Here is a 17,207-nt window from a genome sequence, read left to right as displayed (position 1 = left end):
AATCCATACAGCACCATACTGCCTCTCAACTCTGCACCACTGCCATCTACTTACTTTAAAGTGATTTTTCCCAAAATTTTTCAATAAAATAGCTATTTCAAAAGAGAATTTTTTTTTGTTTTTTATGTTATCACTTTCTGAATGTCCAGTACACCGGACAAACTTCCAGGTGTCTGCCTATCTCAGTTAAAGGGGTATAATATCCCTATCCATTCAAAGTTTGACAAACTACATGTAAATAAAGCACACACAGAGTGAGTCAAACTCATCTTTGAAATAATCAAGCTCAAAAGAATATAGCTATTTTCCACTAATGAATTATAAAAAATTAAAAGAAATGAGAAAAAAAAATCCACAGGTCCTGCTTACCTCCATTGTTCTTAAAACAAAGACTTCCTGAATACAAAAGCTGAAATCTTCATGTACGCTTTAGGTATAAAGACAAAATAAAATTTCCAATTTTGGTACTAGTATTAATCACACTATGTAAAAACACGTTTGGTGTAGTTTCTGAGGCCCGTGCCCCCGAGTATTTCAGAAGGTCCTAGCAGGACTGTGCTCTGGGTGTTTGTCCAGAGCGGCTGAGATGGTGGAGGAGGAGGAGGAGGAGGACTCTGAGCTCACCTGCTCCCACTGGCGCATCAAAATTACAAACACCTACAGAGCTACTTACTCGTGATGAGAAAGACCAGAAGACTGGCACAAAAGATTCTTTAAAGGTATAAAGAAGAAGCCACGGGCTTCCCTGGTGGTGCAGTGGTTGAGAATCTGCCTGCCAATGCAGGGGACACAGTTTCGAGCCCTGGTCTGGGAGGATCCCACATGCCGCGGAGCAGCTGGGCCCGTGAGCCACAATTACCGAGCCTGCGCGTCTGGAGCCTGTGCTCCGCAACAAGAGAGGCCGCGACAGTGAGAGGCCCGCGCACCGCGATGAAGAGTGGCCCCCGCTTGCTGCAACTAGAGAAAGCCCTCGCACAGAAACGAAGACCCAACACAGCCAAAAATAAAAAATAAAAAAATAAATAAAGAAGAAGCCACAAGAAGACGAGCAGAAGGGGCAGAGACGCAGCACAGTCAAGACCCATACCCCTGGGTGGGCGACCCACAAATGGGAGGATAATTACAATTGCAGAGGTTCTCCACCGGAGAGAGGACAAGCCCCACAGCAGGATCCCTAGCCTGGGGACTCCTGCACTGGGAAGACATTTGGCTTTTTAAGGGCACACTTTCAGGAGAACCAGAGGGCTGTGGGAAACAGAGACTCCACTCTTAAAGGGCATATACAAAATCTCACACACTCTGGCATCCAGGTCAGAAGCAGTAATTTGAAAGGAGCCTGAGTCAGACCCACTCGTTGATCTTCAAGAGCCTCCTGGAGAGGCAGGAGGCAAATGGAGCCCACCCTTGACTAAGAGACACTGGCCGCAGCCATTTGGGGGAGCTCATTCTACCAGGAGGACACTCGCCCTGGTAAGTGCCATTTTGGAATCCTCCCTCTAGCTTACTGGCACCAGGACCCAGGCCCGCCCTGGCAGGCCAAGTTTTAGGACCCCTTGGGCCCCTCAGGCAGCATCCAGGGATCTTGCCCCACCCACCAGCAAGCTGACACCAACTTCCAGGACATGCTGGACACCAAAGCCAGCTGTGCCAGGAACCAGCTCTGCCCACTGGGGGTCTAATACCAACTCTGGGGAACCCCAGGGCCCTGCAGCCAGAAACGCTGGGACCTGGCTCCACCCAGCAGCAGACCAGCACTAGGCCCAGGACCCTCTGGGATCTGGGCCCTTTCCATCAGCAGGCCAACACTACATCCGGGACCTCTGGTCCCACAACCTGCCCCCCAGACCCAGTTCTGCCCACCAGAAGGCCAGCACTAGCCCCCTTAACCCTGCTGCACGTTGTACATGAAAGTTAAGAGAGTAAATCCTAAGGGTTCTCATCACAAGGAAAAATAATTTTTTCTACGTCTTTATTTATGATGGATGTTCACTAAACTTACTGCAGTAATCACTTCATAATGCATATAAGTCAAATCGTTATGCTGTACACAAACTTACACAGTGCTGTATGTCAATTATATCTCAATAAAACTGGAAAAAAAAACATGTTTATACACTTTGGATTCTCAATACTGATTTACACATTTTTCTATATAGGAAATGAAATACCTTAGTCACTCTGAACCTGAAGTCCTACAAAAGCTGAGACTCCAGTAAATGAATTTTCAACCTCATGAGACTTAAATAGTCACAGGAAACTAAAACCCAAACTTTTTCACACTCCAATATTACTACACTGTCCCAGTATAGATCTCTAGGCCCCTTCAAAACAGCCTTCCTTTGGACAGAAGGAATTTTTTTAAAAAGGTCTCTATTGTCAACTCACACTACGAAAAATATACCCATTCATAGTAATCTTTATATTATGTTTACTGCCAAATAAACATTCCATATTTGTTTCTTGGTTCACCACTTCCCCACTTTTAGAGGGGATGATTATTTTTCTTCTTTTTTTTTTTTTTTTGAGTCAGCTGTGGGAAGGGAAGGAGATTTCTGTAGTGCCTTCTGAGAGCCAAATGAATTAATGCTTATTTTACTTAAATGCAAAGAGATAAACCAAACCAGATTTTATACACAGAAACCTTACAGTTATCTTTGAAACCCTATATATGAGCAAAGCAATGTAAAACATAATTTAAAATGTAAAAGTAATTTTACCTTTTATTAATGTCTTCATCTGCAAATCCTGTGGGAATGAGAGAGAAATATTTTCCCATCTTTAGCCATAGGTTAGATTTGGGAATCCAGCCATTGTGTGCATGAATAGCATGGATTTTAGCAAGCTGACGTGCTATAAGCCTGTTTAAAAACAAAACAGCATAAAAAAGAAAGTGTTAAGCACCATACAGTTCATATCTACTCATAGGTAAACTAAAATAACTAAGGTGCCTTTATCTTATAACATGATTTATTTTTACCATATATAAGATTCAAACTAATATGGCAAGTCAACCCTCAAAAGGAGAGGCAAACAAATGTTTAAAGCATAAGTAGGAAGAAACACCTAAAATTAATACAGTAATTAAATACTGTGTCCAAAAGGGACTGAGTGTCTGGATATAGGCAGCCTATTTTGATTATACAATGTTTGCGACCAGCAGAACAATACACAACGATAAATGATTTCAAGGCACATATTAGATATTAATCACTGATGCATTTAAATTACACTGAGTCATTTTAATTTTGAGCTTTTGAAGTCACTGAAGTTAAAGGGCAAAAGGGACTAAAGTAAAAAGATAAATGGGCAGATAAATAGGTTCTATGAGTTAATTTCTGTAAGTGTGTTGTTAACAACAAACACTCTGAACAAACGTTAGGATTTTATGATGTAGAATCAATACTGATATAACAACAAAATAGTTTGAAGCTGTGTAGTGTATTTGTGTCCACACCATCTTTGTATCTGCAGAACCTAGTACAGCAAATGCTAATGGAGGAATAAGCATACCAAATAGAAATAAGAACTAAATTACCATATAGTCCATAGAATAGTAGGTAGAAACATGACTTAACAATAATCTACAAATAAAAGAACTTAAAACTGGCAAATTTTCAAGATGCTAACAATCTAATGTAACATTCCTCAAAGTACAATCCTAGGACCTACAACATAGCACCACCTAGGAATTTCTAAGGTTCCACCTCGGATCTACTGAATCATAATCTCTATGGGTAGGCCCCAGCACTGCATTTTAAACAAGATTTCCAGGTGATCCTAATTCACTGTATAATCTGAGAGGCACTGATATAATGCTCCAATTCTGCTTTTGAAGTCACTGAGGTTAAATGGCAAAAGGGACTAAAGTAAAAAGGTAAGTGGGCAGATAAACAGGTTCAGTGAGTTAATTCCTATAACTGTGTTAACAAGTTCTCTGAACAAACATTAGCTTGGCTATGTACTAAAATCAATCTTTGGAAACTTAAAAAAAAAAAAAAGAAAGAAAAAATACAGAGGCCTGGGTATTACCCCGAGAAATTAATTGGTTTGGGGTGCAGCCAGGGCATCAAGACATTTTAAAAGCTTCCCAGATGACTAATACGCAAAAACCACTTAACTAAGTACACAGGGAATCTAGCATTGTAGTAATCCTTCACCAATCTGTGATTAAATAACACAGTTTTATTATATTTTTATACTACAGTGAATATTCTCATCTATCTAGTTTTTAATAAGAGTCCTGACTTTCCTTTGGAGAAACTTCCATCCCCCTCACTTTTTCACGTGGTTCACTCAGAGCTCATCTCAATCCTAACTCCCTATCCCACCGGCACCACTAACTTTAGGAGTGAAGAGATGACACAGACTTGCCCAGAGCATTCCACCCTTCAGGCCAGAATGATTGGTTCAGGGCATATTACCCAAACTAGGCCAAAATGATTTGATCCCAAGACTTTGGTTGAAGCTACTGACTTTGGTTGAGGCGATCAGAAAAGAAGGGACACACTCCCCACACTGCAAATTGATTAGATAAGCCTGTAACTGCTAAGAATCATAATTGTCACTCCTTAGAAAAGTCTGCCAGAAAAAAAAAGGTAATTCACAACAAAACAGACAGTGATATTCCTAATGGCACTATTAGAGCCCCTGGATCTACCCATGCTTGAACTTAGTATTCTCAGATATATGAATCAACAAATTCTTCCTTCTTTGAGTCAGTTTGAATTTTCAAATTATTATTCTCAATAAGTCCTAATGCATCTCAGAAGTGTTTAGGCATTACTGCAAGTGAGTTTCAGTTCTACTACAAGAAATATTTGATGTTTTGTTTGAAAGAACACAGCATTAAAGAACCAATAGATTGACTAATATTCTTCATCTTTCAGTTTGGATGACTGTAATTCAGCTGACCACATCTCGTTTGATGTTTGATGATCTGAAAAACATTTCACAGTAGGGGAAAATGCTCAATGCCTGTAAGGAGCAGAAAACTGTTATTGGTCTGACAGTACTTGATGCAATGAAAAGAGGTCTATAGGACATAGCCCTTGCAAATCTTTGATACCCAAAGCTGTAACTGAATTAGCTGTTACCCTACTGATTCTCTCATGTACTCAGGTACAGAAATTGGTGAGTTTCTCTTGTCTTCAGAGTACCACTGGATTTTATTACTGAATTTAAAATAAGTGATAAAATATTTGTAATGCTGTTCTTTAACCCACCTAAATTTTTAAAGAGAAACCTGCTTATATTGTTATTCTGAAGCTTAAAGTTTACATGTAGCTCACATTCAGCAAGCTCCTCAGCCTAAAACTGCTGCCAAGTGCAGTGTCTGATGCATTCAATATTTTCTCCTTGTTTTCTACTCTGGAAAATAAGTATGATGAGGTTTCACTGTAAGTGAGTAAAATTTGCTTTCGGCCTTTATTTTGATGATTAAGTTAGGATTCTATGGATGCTGAAGTTATGTGAAAGGAGAGACATAGATATCATATCTGAGAATATCTTTCGCCTTTAAGGCATTGCATTCTTGTCTAAAGTGGAAAATTTGGCTGATTTGAGAATAAAATATAACTGAGTATGCAACCATGTGAAGAATAAATCTTATTTTTTGGGGAAAAAAGAATCCTAATGCATTACCAAAATATTAAAATCTTTTTAGGTATGTGTGTTTTGGTCCATACCTCTCAAATTACCAAATAAACATTTTTATATAAATTAAATAATTATTGCTTAAATGATCTTCCCCAAGACCATATACTCTACAAGAATATAGGAAAAAAAATCTATTTTTATATCAATCTCTCATACAGTATTTGCATAAAAAGCTAGGCCCAAATGAACATGTACTACTTTAAGCATCAGGAACCTTCATGAAAAAACCAAGTGATAATAAAATCAAAACAAAGGAGAGTACAAATATACACATATATACACGCAAACACACATATACATACATAGATGTATGTGTGTGTGTGTGACACATATATATTTGAAGCCAGTAAAAACTGGTTTTAAAACTTCAAGGAGGGGAATTGGGACAAAAGGCCTGAAGAAAGGTAATCCATGTTACATAAAACTCAAGGGGCAATCTATATCAACAGAACATTATGACCTAGAAATGTTTACTCAACAAATGAGACCAGTGATTCAGAAGAAGGGTCACATATTAGAACAGGTATTTAACACCAAAAAATTTTATTTGCTGTTTTAAAAATAAATAATAATGTCTATTTTTTATAGTTTTACCCCAGAGTTTGTATGAGACCCTGATTTGCAAAACACAAAATGTAGTCTCAGAAGTTGTCCAAATATAAGTTATTTAGCTAGGAGTGACTGGAATGACAATTCTAAGGCAAATACTTCAAAATGGCCACAACTCCAAGGGGTTCTTACACGTTAATGGAATCTGTTGAACATGAATAGCTGCTACAAGAAAAAGCACCTACTAATTTTGATTCTCTTCACTTTTCTGGCAGAAAGGTGGCTAACTGGAGCTGAGCCAGGATTTGAACTGATGATGTGATGCAAAGGCCAAGGCCTTTCCAGTGTAATGTACTGCAGTAACACTGCCCAGAATTAGTTGGGTTTTCTTCTGACTTTGCCCTTGTATTTTAAGTCTAAACTGAAGCAAATCATTTCATTTCTCTGAGTCTCAGATTTCTTACAAGGAAAATCAAATTACTGGCGTAATCTTAAAGCTCTCCTTCAAATCTAACATGATATGCCCCTGAATACCAGAAAAAAATTTACATAAACATTTACTCAATTTAGAGATTTAAGTTCAACAATGACAACAGGAATTTCACATTCATATTCATATACAAAGATCCTGTAGACTAACTTCCCATTTCATACCAATTTCCTACTAGGTATAATAGAAATGTTAAATATACATAAACTATGGAGTGAAAGGCAAATTTTCCAAATCTGATTTTGATTTTTATCAAAATTATCAAATATTTTCTCCTTTGAACAAATTTCTGAAATTACAAGTGAAGTTATAAAAATTATTTTATATGCAATTTTAAAAACATTTCTGCATAACGTGATATATACCTACTCAAATGGAAAACAAACTAAAATATTAACAACCACCATACAATAGCAAAATTAGTATTTGTAAAAAAACTATAACAAAACTTAAGAGCTAATGATTAATATCTTCTAAAGTAAATTATAGATATATTTACCTTATCTACAGGCGCACTGTTAAAATAGAATTCGATTATATAAGGGACAAAGTTAATGTTAAATGATAACATCATGCTTACTATTATGTAAGCATGATGTTATCATTTAACATTAACTTTGTCCCTTATATAATAATAGGTAAAAATATATTCAGAATAGTGTTTAAAATATTTTGTAGCATTTTCCTATATAATTAAAAAAAATAGCAGCAAATAATAATAGTATAGTTGAGATTGCTTTATCAATACTACTGATAAATACTATCACTAAGTTATCATACAAGGGGCAAAGACCATCCCTTATTCTTCTATCCTAGCATTCAGCACTAAGAGGAGGTACTTAACAGATATTTGATGAATAAGAATCATCATCTTGGCAACAGACTCAGGATACATTTAGAAACTTACCATAGGATTCTACCACTATTAGAGTTTTTCTCTGGTGGATTAAAATTTATCCTGGATTTTTAAAAATCTCATATAATAAGAACTGTGCCAAAATTAATGCCTAGCTATAGAAAAACAAAATGACCATCCATTTGAAATACTGCCTGTTCTTTAACAAGACACATCTTGTATAAGCCTTTTTTGCAAAATCTAGGATTCAAGTCAATTTTTACAGGTCTCAGAACTACCAGTGTATCTTTTCTGTAGCAAAATTAACAAGGAAAGGAAGAAAATCTATTATACAAATATCCTCGTGGAAATAACAAGTATAGTTCAATTGCAAGCATAGCAGCTACATACTTAAAAACTAGGCTTTGCTAAGAGATTTTAAAAATTAAATAAGTCCTACTTACAAGTTCCATACTCATCTAAACTTTTTGATAAACTGGTGTTGAACAAAATACGCAATTTGTGAAGGATGGCTTTGTTAGGAAAATTTATGGTTTTTACTAGTAAATGAATTCACCGAAGTTGCAGAACACAAAACCAACACATAAAATACATTGCAGTTCTACATCATCAATGAGCAATCCAAAAAGGAAATTAAGAAAACAATTCCACTTACAATAGCAACAAAAAGAATAAAATACTTAGAAATAAACTTAACCAATGAGGTAAAAGATTTCTATACTTAAAACTACAAAATGTTGCTGAAAAAAATTAAATACAGAAATAAATGGAAAGACATCTCATGTTTGTGGACTGGAAGACTTAACATTGCTAAGGTGCCAATACTACCCAAAGTGATCTTTAAATTCAATACAATCCCTATCAAAATCCCAATAGCATTTTTTGCATAAACAGAAAAAACTCCACCCTAAAATTCAAATGTAATTTTAAGGAAACCCAGATAGCTAAAACAAGCTGGAGAAAAAAGAATAAAGTTGGAGGTCTCACACTTCCTGATTTCAAAACTTATTACAAAGCTACAGTTATCAAAACAGAGTGGCACTGGCATAGCCTCAGACATACAGACCAATGGAATAGACAGCTCCAAAATAAACCCTCCAATTTATGATCAAATGATTTTCAATAAGGATGCCAAAACCATTCAATGGCAAAGGACAGTCTTTTCAACAGCTGGTGCTGGAAAAACAGGATATCCACATGTAAAAGAAAGACGTTCCTTAATCCTTTCCTTAAATCATACATAAAAATTAACTCAAAGTGGATCAAAAATCTAAATGTAAGAGCTAAAACTATAAAACCCTTAGAAGAAAACATAGGAGAAAAGCTTCATGACACAGAACTTGGTAACAATTTCTTGGATATGACACCAATAGCACAGACAATAAAAGAAAAAACATAAACTGGACTACATACATCAAAATTTAGAACTGTGCATCAACAGACAAAATCAACAGAGTGAAAAGGCAACCCATGGAATTAAGTATTTGTAAGTCATATATGTGATAAGGAGTTAATATCCAGAATACATAAAGTACTCTTACATCTAGACAACAACAAAAAAATCCCATTAGAAAATTGGAAGAGGACTTGAATTGACATTTCCCCCAAGAAGATACACAAATGGTCAAGAAGCATAAGAAAAGATGCTAAACGTGACTAATCATTAGGGAAATAGAAATCAAACCCACAATGAGATACCACCTCCTTGCAATTAGGATGGCTACTATCAAAAAAACAAAATAATAAGTGTTGGCAAGGACTTGGAGAAACTGGAACCCTTGTGCATTGTTGGTGAGAATGTAAATTGGTGCAGCCACTATGGGAGACAGTAAGGCAGTTCCTAAAAATATTAAAAATAGAATGACCATATGATCCAGCAATTCCACTTCTGATTATATACCCAAAAGAACTGAAAACAGGGTCTCAAAAAGATATTTGCACACCCATGTTCATAACAGCATTATTCACAATAGTAAAAAAGTATCAACAGAAGTAACCCAAATGTCCATCCATGGATTAATGAGTAAACAAAATATGGCCTACATATACAATGGAATATTACTCAGCCTTAAAAAGGAAGGAAATTCTGACACACGCTACAACATGGATGAACCCTGAAGACATTATGCTAAGTGAAATAAGCCAGTCACAAAAAGACAAAAAAGTACGATTCCGCTTACATAAGGTACCTAGAGCAGTCAAATTCATGCAGACAGAAAGTAAGATGGTTGTCAAGGCTGGGGGTAGGGGAGAATGGGAAGTTGTTTAATGGATACAAAATTTTAGTTTTGCAAGACGAAAAGAACTGTGAAGACTGGTTGCACAACAATGTGAATGTACTTAACACTATGGAACTGTATACTTAAAAAATGATTAAGATGGTAAATTTTGTTATGTGTATTTTATCACAATTAAAAATAAAAAATGTTAACTAAATTATTTAAATGGTCATAAGAGGGCTTCCCTGGTGGCTCAGTGGTTGAGAGTCTGCCTGCCAATGCAGGGGGCACGAGTTCAAGCCCTGGTCTGGGAAGATCCCACATGCCGCGGAGCAACTGGGCCCGTGAGCCACAACTACTGAGCCTGCGCGTCTGGAGCCTGTGCTCCGCAACAAGAGAGGCCGCGATAGTGAGAGGCCCACGCACCGCGATGAAGAGTGGCCCCTGCTTGCCACAACTAGAGAAAGCCCTCACACAGAAACGAAGACCCAACACAGCCCAAAATAAATAAATAAATAAAAATTTTTAAAAATAAAAATAAAAAAAATAAAATAAATGGTCATAAGAAAGAATACAGTTCTTAAAAAGACTTGATTAGAGCAATTCAATTGTTTTCTATTAGTAAATTTTATATACAACAGAGAAAAAACTAGGTAATAAAAAATTAAAATTTCTGATTTTCCCTATCATAGAGTGGTCCTTCTTCTTCCTAGTCTTAATAAGATAAGGTTTTACTGCACTAACATCAAGGCAAATGCACTTTAAATTCCATACTCAATAAAGCCAAATGTTTGAAAATCTCAAGGCTGCAGAGAATCTCCTCAAACACCCACTAATACTCACTAATTGCTCCTCTCTTGGAAGCTTTTAAAAAATTATAATAACAGGCATTTTTTTGAAACTGGAAAAAAAAATCCCTAATCCTACCATCCCAACAGAATTTATTTCTTTTTTACAAACTCCCTTTGAGTTTTCACATAAGCAAATTATTTCCTGACTGTAGCCACAGTTCAACTAGTAAGCTGATTTTTTTCCTTAGTCCTGCATCAGACATCTTGCATGTTTTAGACAATATTCAATAGTAACATAACACTTATTTGTGCTGATGTACCTTAGTTATATCTAAATATGAGTTGTTATGATGCAATCAAGCATATGCCTTTCTTTTATGACTTACTATATAATGCCCCATTGATTTCCGAAAGAGAACATTACCAATTTTACTTGCAACTCACAGTGTACCAGTTCCACTACAATACCCTCAACACTGGAAGTTGGTGTTTTTTAGTTATGCTTCTTGATAAGTGAGCAATAATTCATTTTAAATTGCATTTCTCCCATTATGTCTGTTGCTGAGTGGCTTTAATTATACTTCAGCCAGTATTCCCAGCAAGAGGCAAGTTTTAGAGAAATACTTGATGAGAAAATTCCTAAACACCTTAATTTGAATTAAGAAAAAAATATTTAAAGCTCTCTGCAATACTTGATTGCTACACAAAAGTTCAAATAAAAAAGATCATTGGGCTTCCCTGGTAACGCAGTGGTTGAGAGTCTGCCTGCCAATGCAGGGGACACGGGTTCGAGCCCTGATCTGGGAAGATCCCACATGCCGCGGAGCAACTGGGCCCGTGAGCCACAACTACTGAGCCTGCGCGTCTGGAGCCTGTGCTCTGCAACAGGAGAGGCCGCAACAGTGAGAGGCCTGCGCACTGCAATGAAGAGTGGCCCCCGCCTGCCACAACTAGAGAAAGCGCTCGCACAGAAACGAAGACCCAACACAGCCAAAAAAAAAGATCATGATAAACTTCCATAAGTTGAATTACTAGTTAAGCATTAGCCTGATGCTATTCGTCTTTACCTATCGTCTCCCTCAGACTCCTCCATGCTCTGCCTCATCCTTTAAAGTCCAATTCAAATGTTACCTCAGTTAAACACTGCCTTATTTCCCAACTATACCACAGTAAATTATTTGTACTTTTTTTGAAAATCTTTTCTGTTCCTCTGTGTATACTATTTAGCTTATTTTTTCCCCAAGGTTATTGTCTGTCACAGACTGTAAATTACTAGTAGAGCAGCTGACTGAACCATTTTTCCTCCCCTAGACTACATTAAACATAAATATATTCCAATGCCTTTCATATTCAAAGTAGATACTCTCTATTATAATCATAATACAGGCAAGTAGCTACGTCTGAAGAAGCCAAAGCAAGAGAATACTGTGGACTTTGATCTATGGCTCAAGACCCTTTCAGGAAGTTTGTGAGGTTAAAACTATTTATGAACTATTTTCATAAAGTATTATTTACCTTTTTCACTCTCATTTTCTAACAAGTGCACAGTACAGTTTTGAGAAGCTACATGAAGTGGTGTGATGATGTCATCATGTTGACCGACAGCTAAAAGAACGTGCGCTTGATAATCTTTCATTCTAAAAACTTTGTCTAACTTCTAACATAGTAAACACTGATAAATATAATTCACATAAACAAAAGTTCTTTGGGTCCTCAATAACCTTTTAAGAGTTGTAAAAGGGTCTTGAGACCGAAATGTTTGAGAACTTTTGATTTAAACTATCAATGAACTTGCTGTTTTCAAATCAAGCCCAAAAGAAAATTTTAGCAATTTTAGAAAAATGATCGAGCATATGCAAGACATTATTCTTACAGAAAACATAATACTTTGAATTAAATAATTTTTAAGTTTAAAGAGTAACAAAGACGTGCTAACAGAATTAAGACTCATAGTAAGCAAGAACTCTGAAACTATGAGCAGCTGGGTAACGAAGCTTAGTAATAAGAAATGTGTAATGCTTTGATTCAAGCACTACTTAAAAAAATTGAGAAGCCTTGACCTTCTCCGACAGGCTAATCCAAAACCTCTCACAGTCCTTTCTTTTGCAAAGAGTTAACTATGAGAATTCAGAAAAAAGGAATGTTTTTTCTTTAGCAAAAATAAAACAAAACCCGAACAAAAGAAAGTTTCTAAACTAACCAAATAGTTGCCTAAAGAAAGAAAAGGCAGTTTTAAAAAACATTTCCTTGTGCACTTAATACTCTTATTTTTCAAAAGGACAAATTATTTAGGAAAAGAAATGTACCTGAAAATGGCAGGGTTGCAGACATGCTTTGGATCCAATGCTTCTCCCTGTATAAATTCATAGCACAGTCCATTATTGAAGGTACAGTAGAGTTGTGGTGCACAGCCGTGAGCCTGCAACACTCGGAAACTCTTCACTTCCTCATCTCGATCGACTAACAACTCAGTCTTATTGCCATAAATTCGCACCAGGACTACGTCCTCCATTGTATTACCCACATAACAGCCAATAAGTTTGTTTGTGATTCCATCTGTGAAAAGCTGCCCAAAAAAAAAGAAAAAATGGGGGAAAAACAATTATTTACTTTTAAGGAAGGAATAGGAGATAACTTGAAAATCATTAAATACTAATTGAAAGAAAATATCTACTTAATATAACTTTTGAATACAATTTTGCCTAACATGTCTATAATTTTAATTCTAGATTTAAACAAAACGGAATACCACTGTTTACTATGTTGTGTTATACAATACACACATTCTCTCTCTCCTATATCTAATAGATTGGAAAGTCTCTGAAGACAGGGAAAGTGGCTCTCTTGCTAGCATAGTATATGATATAAAAGTTTTTAATAATGTTCATAAGTTTAAATATACAAATATAATATACCATAATTTATATTATGGTAAATTTCCAATTTATAAAAAACTCAACTTTAAATGTTTTTTCCAAAGATTACTTAACATAATATGCATTAAAAATTGTTTTAAGTATTCGGGTTATAATAATTTAAACTTGAATGCTACAGCTAAAAAAAAAAAGAAGCACAACCTTAATTAGAGGAAGAAAGATTTCTCAGGTATTTTCTAAAAGGGAGTTTGGGGACTCTTCAAGAGTTTTAAGTGCTTAAAGTCCTTTTTAAGATTTGAGTACAGTGGTATATTAAAAAGTAAACAGATGATAAACAATATTAGTTCTCTAAGTCTATTCAAAATTGCAGCTTTCATTTTCCTCTACACTAATTTGACACTAAAACTAACTTTCTACTTATCCAATTATAACTCAGAGCTTTTGGAGGCTCTCAGTGGAATAAAGGGATAAAAGTTAAAAGTGAAAGTAAGCGTTAAGGACATTTTTCCAAAGACAACTGGGAAAGAACAGGAATAATGGACAAAGAATAAGTTTTAAATGTATACACATTTAACTAATGCCTGAGAAAGAAGGTAAACGTTTCTGTTTTGATAAGATTGTTGTAATGATAAATGACATCTGAAAAGGCTTTAGATCTTAAGCTGAAATTTGAAAGAAAGTATTTATGTATCCTTATTCACCTAATGCAGATAAATTTTATGAGCTAATGTGAAAAGATTTATTTTGAATATCCATGTTTTTTGGATATGCAGAGACATACAAACTTTGCTTTCCACCTAGATTTCAAAAAGATGGTATGTAGGGAGACACTGACAAGAAGCATATGCCCTTAAACTAAACTCCAATCATCATTTTATTAAAATCTATGTTGAAAGCATGTTGTTTCCTATTAAAATGCCATAACAACTCACACATATTATTTTGTAACTCCTCCAGATGTCACGTAGAGATGAAGTATTTCAATTATTGTAATAAAGTTTGAGAAACATTCTGAAATGCTTGTAATGAAAGACATTCTACACTCCTCAAAAGCCAGGAGTGAAATCTGTTTTCTACATCCTCCTAACAAATAGTAAGGACTTAATACTTAAACACTAGCTTGTCTTCTTGATCTAGCTTATAACAAATTCATTCTTTCACTCTTGCCTATAATAATAAATTTCCTTAATTGTGCATGCTATTTTGAACATTTATGTGTACATGCAGAAACATACATATAAAGACATATGCACTTAAAAAGGCTAGAAATGGATAACATTACTGGATAAGATTATTGAATACTATATAGACGTTTATAAGTATAACATAGAGTCACAACTCCAATGACACTAACCCTAACATACTGTTGCACAAAACAGCCACATATTTGCAATGAAATGATAGTCACAATAAACCCCTGGAGCAAAAAAATAAATATATGAATAACTTCATTTACAAAAGTAGTTTATGTATAAATAAGGATAAAAATATCTGCAAAGATATCCAATAAAATATTAGGTAGTTTAAACCTTGTCTCCTGTTTTCTTATTTCTAAGTAGTTTAAACTTTTCTCGTTTGGCTTATATATGTTTTCTCACTTTTTTTTTCTTTTCCTGTAATCAATCTAGTTTACATGTGAAAAAATTAAAATAGTGAGAAAAACGAAAGGGGCTAGTAACTGACCTGGCACGTACAGCAAGGCCTGGAGATTCTGTCGAACATAAGCAATTTCATAGAACAGCAATATCAGATGAGGCCACTCTGTGACCATAATGCATCAAGACAAAAACAAAGTCGCTCTGTAATCATGTCTGAACAAAGACAAAACTATGCATTTTTTCCAAACCACAAAAATGACCAAACACTCCCCTATTCTGGCTAATGTGAGGGACTGCCGTTCCTTTTCCAGGAACAGCTTTGGTCCTGCTTCGTTCCTCCAGTCCTCTAGGTAAGATACCCACACAGTCATAGACTTGCCCCACTTCCTTCCTGACAACACCCAAATCCAGAGGAAAGCCTTGCTTCCTTGAACCCTCTCCCAAATTCAAATCTTATACGAAGTCCTTTCTAACACCCACATACTCAGAGACCAACCATTCCCCATGGAATAAGTCTTCCTTAAGGAAGGAGTAATAAACCCAATTTCTTTGGCTTATCCTAATGATCTCTTGGAGATTTCCGACTTTAAAGATGTATGGATAATGCTTTTTGCTCTTGGATGGTTCCCACCTCATATATAAAGCAACAATTAATTCAAGGTGCTTCAGCCTTCTGAAACACACATTTAAAAATATACTAGGTATATGCTAGGTATGTGTACTATACTAGATATATACTAGAAATATAAAATTCCACCTCAACGGAGGGGGGACAAAACTACTACAAATCTCATGGAGCTCCTTTTTACAGGGTTTATCCTGCACTGTTTGTCAAGTATTTAAGATAGTACCAGTTCAGAGGATGAGCTACAGAGCAAGACTGCTTGACTGTAAATTCTAGCTGAGTGACTTTAGGCAAGTCACTTACCTGTATGTGCTTCATTCATCTCATGTTTAATATCAGCACATTAGAATCTGCTTTATAGGTTTTTATGAAAATTAATTACTTAATATACACAAAAGCACTTAAAACAGTTCCTGACACAAACTAAGCTCTTATCAAATATGTAGATAACTAGATATTTAAAATTTGAACACAAGACAGCAAAATAATTCATGATGAGATCATAAAAGTTAATAATTAAGACAACAGCTATGTTATAGATTAGCACTAGACTCTATGCTGCTGCACTGGTACCACCTAGCAAATCTTGAAAGCAAGACCCAAAGATTCAAACTATTACCAAAGAACTACAAAAACTATCGACTGCCTAACAAGGTAAAATTCACAATGTCTAATATCCAATTAAAGATTATTCAGCATGGGGAAATCCCTGGCGGTCCAGCGGTTAGGACTCTGCGCTCTCACTGCCAAGGGCGCAGTTTCAATCCCTGGTTGGGGAACTAAGATCTCACAAGCTGGGTGAGGCGGCCAAAAAGAAAAAGATTATCAGGCATGCAAAAAGGGCAGAAAAATACAACCCACAATGGGGGGTGAGAGGGGGGTCAATTAATTGAAACCAACCAGAACTGACACAGATGTTAGAATTAGCAGATGTTAAAACTGTACTCCAAAAAAAAAGTGTGTTGTATTCTTACAACAAAAAATTAAGCAGAGTCATTGAAGACATAAAAGAGACCTAAATCAAACTTCTCAAGATGTCTGAAGGGAAAACACACTTAGATGGGATTTAACACTAGGTTAGGTAGTGGAAAAAACAATTTCGCAAACTTGAAGACATAGGAATAGAAACTATGCAAAACAAAATACAGAGGAAAAAAAGAATTATCAGAGAGAGAGAGAAGAGCATCCATTAGCTGAGAGATTACATTTAAAATTTGAGTCCTCAAAGAAAGGAAAAAAAGAGAACAGAAACATTTTTAAAGAAATGACAGTCAAAAGTTTTCCAAATTTGATGAAAACCTATCAACTCAAGATCCAAGAAGCTAAACAAGCCCAAGCCAAAGAAACATGAAGAAAACTACACCAAGGCACCTCATAATAAAACTGCTTAAAACCAGAGATAAATCATTTAATGGTACCAATTCATTTTAATCTTCCATTCACTCAGGCATATTTCAGAGTCACCTTGACCCCTCCCTCTCCATCCCCCACACAAAATGTTTTCTTCCTAGGTAATTCTTAAATCCACTCCTGTTTCTCCATCCCCTT

The 17,207-nt window shown here is 35.8% G+C and overlaps 1 protein-coding gene across 1 annotated transcript in view; it reads right to left on the bottom strand.

Moving 5' to 3' along the window:
- ETNK1 (ethanolamine kinase 1) overlaps positions 1-17,207 on the bottom strand; it is a 70,639-nt gene that overhangs the window by 30,976 nt on the left and 22,456 nt on the right. Inside the window, exons 2-3 of the mRNA XM_059935447.1 lie at positions 12,867-13,126; positions 2,718-2,858 (exon numbers count right to left, since the gene is read on the bottom strand). Of these exons, the coding sequence (XP_059791430.1) occupies positions 2,718-2,858; positions 12,867-13,126 (401 nt within the window). The remainder of the gene's footprint in view (positions 1-2,717; positions 2,859-12,866; positions 13,127-17,207) is intronic.

The sequence above is a fragment of the Balaenoptera ricei genome, chromosome 10 (genome assembly GCF_028023285.1).
Source record: "Balaenoptera ricei isolate mBalRic1 chromosome 10, mBalRic1.hap2, whole genome shotgun sequence".
In the NCBI taxonomy this organism is placed as follows: domain Eukaryota; kingdom Metazoa; phylum Chordata; class Mammalia; order Artiodactyla; family Balaenopteridae; genus Balaenoptera; species Balaenoptera ricei.
This window is presented reverse-complemented; position numbering and strand designations above follow the sequence as displayed.